The sequence below is a fragment of the Trichechus manatus genome, unplaced genomic scaffold (genome assembly GCF_000243295.1).
Source record: "Trichechus manatus latirostris isolate Lorelei unplaced genomic scaffold, TriManLat1.0 scaffold00108, whole genome shotgun sequence".
Taxonomy (NCBI): Eukaryota; Metazoa; Chordata; class Mammalia; order Sirenia; family Trichechidae; genus Trichechus; species Trichechus manatus.
The window spans coordinates 4,820,285-4,827,259 of record NW_004444044.1 but is presented as its reverse complement, the minus strand read 5'-3'; the positions used below and the strand labels follow the sequence as shown (position 1 = coordinate 4,827,259).

The 6,975-nt window shown below is 32.5% G+C and overlaps 1 protein-coding gene across 1 annotated transcript; it reads right to left on the bottom strand.

Moving 5' to 3' along the window:
* Positions 1–2,290: 2,290 nt before the first annotated feature.
* On the bottom strand, positions 2,291–6,649 carry CSN2 (casein beta). The gene is made up of 6 exons (XM_004383360.2): positions 6,593–6,649; positions 5,582–5,605; positions 5,444–5,470; positions 4,309–4,332; positions 4,174–4,215; positions 2,291–2,797 (listed from the first exon to the last, which is right to left on the bottom strand). Exons 1-6 carry the CDS (start codon positions 6,641–6,643, stop codon positions 2,291–2,293), a joined length of 675 nt encoding a protein of 224 aa, XP_004383417.1. The 5' UTR covers positions 6,644–6,649.
* Positions 6,650–6,975: the final 326 nt, after the last annotated feature.

The window sequence follows — 6,975 nt, the reverse complement described above, 5'->3', positions numbered from 1 at the left end:
CCCTTTGACTTAACTATTTTATAAATGTGAGAATTGAAGCTCAGAGAGATTGGTTAATTTCTTTAACATCACTTAGCTACTATGTGTCAGATTTGTGATTCAGATTTCACATTTAAAATTTGTTTCCTAAAAAATACAACACCAAACTCATTGCCGTCCAGTCGATTCTGACTCATGGCAACCCCGTGTGTTACAGAGTAGAACTGCTTCATAAAGTTTTGTTGGCTGTAATCTTTATGGAACAGATTGCCAGGCCTTTCTTTCATGGCACCGTTGGAAGTGTTTGAAGCCAACCTTTAGGTTAGTAGATGAGTGCAATTGTTTGTGCCACCCAGGTGTGACAATACAATTTAACATCTAATTGTAGATACTTTTGAGTGAATGGCACAATCATAATAATTAAGCTGGGACAATAGATGACTTTGTAGAGCAAATTGCGATGTATGTTCATTCTATCTTTTCCTCCATTTTTTGATATCCTTTAATGACACAGTTACTCAATTTCAAAGTATTCTTCCATACTTATTTTTAACACCGATAATAATCTTAAGTTATCATTAAAGGGGTGAATTTGTTTTGCAAAATTATAATAAAGACAGGACAACATAAATATGCCCAAAAGATTAATTTCTTAAAATGACTGGAAAGGAAATACATTTTTAAATAAATAATAAGCATAATTCCAGAAACTATTTTACACATATTTTTGATATGTGTTTATACTGTTGCCAATTCAAAATTGAATTTCTAAGGTACTAGTTGAATTAAAAATTGACAAGTGTAAAGAATGTATGAGTAAAATTCAAATCAAGATGAGTCCCATACAATACACAAAATAAAGAAAGAAGTAAACTTTTGTTATTTCCATGTAGATTCATTCAAAAATAATTCAGTTTTGGTAACATGATTCAAAGAAAAGATGCCACATTTCCAGTCACAGTCAATTCTGTGGAATAGAGAGAAAATAAAGTATTAGTTACGGTAAATGATAAAACTGTTCATGTGTAATTTTAGTGTGATTAATTTATAAGAGAAATTTAATTACAAATGTTCCCTGCTGTGCTCTTCCTTGGAGGCATATAAAAGTTTCTATAAGACCAAATATCAGCTCACTTGGAACTGTTTTCGTGAAATGTCTAGTCTGTCATGATCACAAAATGATTCATATCTTAGGAATCCCAAAGCTGTTCTCTCTTCCCTTTTTAACCCTCATACCTGGACAAAGTAATTTTATTTTGACTCATGAATCAAATGACAATATATAAATTTTAAATGTGATAAAAACAACTAAAATCTCACGAAGTCTAAGTTAGAAATAAAAATGCAAGTTTATCTTTAAAAAAAGCTCAAATATATTTATGTAAAAGTAGAAGAAAACTATTTTTGTTTTTCCTAAAAATGGTGATAATCAAGTATAAGGCACTTGAAAGCAAACCAATCAAATCTGTCAATAGCCGTAAATGAAATTTAAAAAAATAATTGAAATGCAAAGAATATATAATCAAGTCAGTAAATAATAGTCAACTATTATGAATAAATTGATAATTAATAAGTAAATAAGTTATTATATTGATGGAATGTGCTGCTATCTTGGGCTTATCCAAGACAATGAAACACCAAAAAATATTAACTATAGGAATGATTAATTTCCAAACCCCCAAAACTTACCAGAAGTAAGGAGGGAGCATCAACTTTGTAATGTTCTTAGACCTTAGAAACAAATAAAAATATACATAAATATACAGTTTGCATCTTGGCAAGAATACTTGCCCTAAGAATGCTTTGAATAATGAAATAAACATCATTTGCATATATATGAAGAACAAGTATTGTGAAGGAAGACTAAGGCACTTGGGGAATAGATGTACACAAGAAAAACTTAAAAACTGCAGAAAATAATAAATTATCTTTATCCCAAACCCAATCAGATTATCAAATTTAATTCTGGCTTTAAGAAGCCTTTATCTTCTTTATCTAATTCAGAAGTTCTCAACAGACCAATTAAATCAGAATCCCTGCAGGCATTTCTTCCCAACACTTAGTTTCTTCTACTCAAAAAATCAGAACAATTGTATCATAATCCTTGTGGATAGGCTTAGGCATTGGAATTTTTTTTGTGGGGAAAAAAAAAGTCCTTCAGGTGATTTTATTGTATAAGTGTGCTGAGAATCACTGATCTAAACTATGTGCTTTTTGGATCCATTCATGTATGCCTCTATTTTTTAATTCTAGAGTTCTCATTTATTCTATCATAAACACATCACGAATGAAACAGCAGAGTAAGTAAATTTTAACTTACAGCAACAGGGTTATAAACTGGAGCAAGTGGTTGAGCCACTGGGTGGAACACACGGACTGGGTCAAGTAGAGGCTCTTGGATGGGTATACCTCTCTGGGCATAGGGTATCCCTTCCTGGGGAACAGGCAGGACTTTGGGCAAGGAGAGAGAAGGAAGCACTGGAGTCTGAGCAAGAGGCTGGTGGAGCTGGTGCCTTAATGGCTGGAGCAGAGGCAGAGGAAGGTGAAAATTTTCAGGATTAGTGAGATACAGGATCTGGGGGTCAACAGGGGAAATTATTGGAGACTTAAGGAAGGACATCACTTTTTGCCTAGGAAAGATGGTTTCTTTAGCTTCAGGGAATTCCATTATTTCAGGCTGGAGGAAAGGCAGCACCACAACAGGCTGAGCAGGAGGCATGGCACTTGATGGAACAACGGTATAAGGAATGGGCTCAGCGTAAGGATAGACTAGAGGCTGCAGCTGGAAAAGGGGCTGGATTTTATCCTGGCATTCATCCTGGAAAGAAGGAAAAGGAATCTCTGAATCTATGATTCAGCTATTACTGTCATTCATGACAAATTAATCTCTTCTCTCTCGGGGAATCATAGTTGTTAAAACACACCTTCCCTGAGTGAAAATAAAGATAGAATACCCTGCACCTATTTTGGTTAAGAAATTATTTTGGGTCATGGGAAGAATATTGAGTGTAATGCTCTTTGAGAAACTTCTCATTAATCCACTCACTTCATACATGAACCCACAGTTCAAGTTAAAACAACATTTGGGGATTTCAAGATGTTTTCTACCTTTTCTAGTTTCCTGGATAACTGCAGTTGTTTACTTTAGTCTTCTGAAGACATAGGGTTTCAACATGTGTTCATAATAGACCAAATTGTTTTCACATAATAAAGAGGAATCTATTTAAAAAGACTTAGAAGGATAACCCCAAGGTTTATTTTTGCTTTATTTTAATGAAAACTCAGTCCTAATTTGTGGCGAAATTCAAGAAATTACTTAACAGTAACTCTTTCCCTTGGTAGAAGGTAATTATCTGGAATCTTTTAAGAAGTATAATTTTGTAAATTCAATTTAAGTTAAAAAAAATATTTGGTGTGACCACCAAACAATCCACCTTCATAGATAAAACAGGGAATGTGAAATATTACAATTTGGTAAATACGTTACTATAAATGTAACTTAATTAAGTATAGAATTCTATGTGGTCCAGGAAAATCTTTGGTTTTTAAGTAAACTCTGCTATTTAATAATTTTCTGATATTGTTACACAATTATGTACTCAATTGCTCTATACCTCTCTTCTCTCATCTTTGTAATGGAAATACTCTTAAAATATCATATAGTCAATAATGTTCACATAAAATTTACAAAATGTTAATTCAAAACTATATAAGTATTTATTATGTGCCAGCTCATTAACTCTATGGTACAGATATTGTTATCAATATTCTCAGTTTACAGATAAAGAAGGTAAGGTACAGAAAACTTGAAGCCAAGGTTACACAGTTGATAAATGAATAAGTTAGGGTTCTATGCCATATTGCCTCCCTATTCCTTTTCATTACCATATCTACCTTGGGAATAAGAGAAGCATATTTTCTCAACCTAGAAATATTTCTACTAACGTGCAGCTATTCTTAGGTATTTAATTTGTACTCTGGAAACAGATTATAAGTTTAAAAACTGCATTTATGTCACAGAAAATATACTGACTTTGTCAATGTACCATTCTTACACTGGTTGAAAGGTACATGGCATTTAATTTATTACTATTCTTTAGACTGAACATATAAGTTCTTATAATGAATAAATATTTTTATATGTAATCACACTTCATAAAAACTTTAGAAATGTACTTGTCATGAGCAAATTACCTCTCTTTGCTGTTCCTCAGGTCTAACCCTCTCAGATTTTTGCTAAAAAACAAATCATAAAAGAACTGTCACCATATGTAAAAATTAAACATGGGAAATTTTGAAAATATGTACATTTAAACGTGAAGGTTTTACCTTGTCAATTTGTGTAACAGATTCCTTCAGAAAAATAAAAATAAAATAAAGTTTAGTTTTAATGATTTCTAGTCAAGTGAGCAATGCATATTTGTCAATATATATCAGAAAACAAAGGCTTTTGATAGTTTAATGTGGACACATTATTCAATAGTATCAGTCATGACTTAAACGATAGTTGCTGAAACTAATATGTTACACTGTTCTGTATAAGCCTGTTTATATACATAAATACAAATAGATAAATGCAATCAAGTCAGAAAAGAAAGTTAGTGAACATAGGATAAAAAGATGCATTTAATAGATGCTAATCCCTCTTTACCCTCATCCTTCCTGTGACAACAAATGATCTCTAATACCCTATCTGATTCTAAAAGTATAATACTTGTTGAAAGTACATTCTGATAACCATTGATCCCTTCTATTGATCATTCTAAGTTCACTTGTTATGTGCTAGGCTTAAAAAAAACAGACGCCAATGAATTATAAGAAATAAACATTTCCCCTAAGGATCTTACAATGTTTTTGAAGAGAAAAAATATATTTATTTATATTCAATTAGCATGTAAAGATAGACCCAAAAATAGTGGTGCAAGGGTAAATATTTACCTGATTCACCCAGGCAGATTTACAACTATACTGTGTCTCATTGCTTCTTATTTCTTAAAGTGACACTTACAATTACAAAATGTGTCCATTTGCACGTCTGCCTACCCACTACATTACAATCTATTTGCTATCAGAATTAACATCCTTAACTTTTCAGTTTGCATCATCAGCTTCTAGGCAATGTCTGATTTATAGAAGGCGCTCAACAACCAACAAAACAGTGAATGAAGTCAGAATAGAGAGAGCTCAGTTAAAAGTGCAGCTAGAAAACAAGATTGTACCATCAATAAAAAGGGAGCAAAGTGACTTACAAATTCAAGTAGGAAGCCAACCTAGAAACTACTAGAACACTGACTTCTCTAAACATTTAGTCTTCTTAAACATAGTATATTAGAAATTTACATTAGAATTTGTAAATCAGAACATAGCTGAATTAGCTTAACTAGCTTAACATAAGATAATAAGATAAGCACAGCATTTTAGTGTTCTAAAATTGAGAAATTGCCTCTGAATAAAATTGTTTTACCTCACTGCTTGAAAAATAGTCTACACTCTACAAAGAAAAAAAATAAAAAATCAACAACTGGCTAAGTCTTCTCATAGATCACCACAGACTGTTACTGTTTTGTCCGTGGGAAACTTTCTATGAAGATAAATATCTTACCTTAGTAGATACAGTATCTTCCTTCTGTAAAAGAAAAAACATAATTTTAGTTTCTATGGCTAATTGATTATTAATCATGATTCCTACTTAGTTTCACTTCCCTTACAAAGAATTATCTATTTCATAAATTTATTTGAGAAATAAAAATAAATGTTGTATGTCTTCTGAAAGACTTCAAAGACAATTGTTAACAACACCTTTTAAATTTAGTGACTTTTATATTGGTGTATTTTTATGCTGTCTGTATACAGCACAAAACTTTTGATAAGTTATGAAAAGAAGTTATTTTAAACTGTATTAAATCATTTATTATGATTATTTTGGTATGGCCTAGTACTTCATTCTCTGTGTGTCTTTGGACAGAGACAGATAGGATTTGACCTAGTGCCCTATAGCTAAGGATACATATGTTTTATCATGGAATAAGATATTTTTATGTAAGTTCCACAACTATGCCATTGTATTTGTGCCATAATACTCTTTTTTGTTGCCTTTATGATTCTTCTACCTCCTTGTTTTCTTTGTTGCTTATTAGTTTGTTTATTTTTCCTCCAGAAACTAGTGGCACAGAGGTATTACAAGCATTCAACACAGCTTCGTTGCCCTGTAGGCAGCCAAGTTGAAACACTAGGTAAATGTAAACCAGTTTCTTAGAAGCCAAAAAAGGAAAAAAACCCACCAAACCCATTGCTATCGAGTCAATTCTAACTCATAGTGACCCTATAGGACAAAGTAGAACTGCCCCACAGGGTTTCCAAGAGTGCAATCTTTACAGAAGCGGACTGTCGCATCTTTCTCCCATGCAGTGGCTGGTGAGTGTGAACTGCCAACCTTTCAGTTAGCAGCTGATCTCTTAACTACTGTGCCACCAGGGCTTCTTTCAGAAGCCAAAATATTCTGCTGAAATTCTGCATTATTTCAACACTTAAGAATACTGGTGATATTATTCCCTACACCTGGTCAGATAGCCCATTATATGTTAATTATTTAGAAATTTCTCTCAGTACTTACCTCCCTTGCAAGAGCAAGAGCCACCAGACAGGCAAGGATGAGGACTTTCATGGCTATCAATTCCTGTGAAAGGGAAAATGAGGAAACAGTAATGTATTTGGTCAATCTGATATATTTTCTTATTTAGTGCTTATTTAGGTAAGGTTTTTTTTTTTTTTATTATTTTTTTATTTTTTGCCTTAAAAAAAGATAACGCATCATAAAAATGTCTACATGATAGAAAAAATACATATTGATAGAGGTTTTCTTTTTATGACCGAAGTCAAAATCCTACGGTAGCTCCCTGTTCTTACATATCAAATTCAAATCTCATTGCCAGTCATTCATGTATTTTCAGCTGTTTAATACCTCTCCCCGACTCTTTTCATCTCATTCACTTATTT

Coding starts and splice junctions, on each gene's coding strand:
- CSN2 (XM_004383360.2), bottom strand. CDS start 6,643: ATGAAAGTCCTCATCCTTGCCTGTCTGGTGGCTCTTGCTCTTGCAAGG. Junction 5,606..6,592: donor CTCTTGCTCTTGCAAGGGAG/GTAAGTACTGAG, acceptor TTTCTTTTACAG/AAGGAAGATACTGTATCTAC. Junction 2,798..4,173: donor CTGAGGAACAGCAAAGAGAG/GTAATTTGCTCA, acceptor CCTTCTTTCCAG/GATGAATGCCAGGATAAAAT.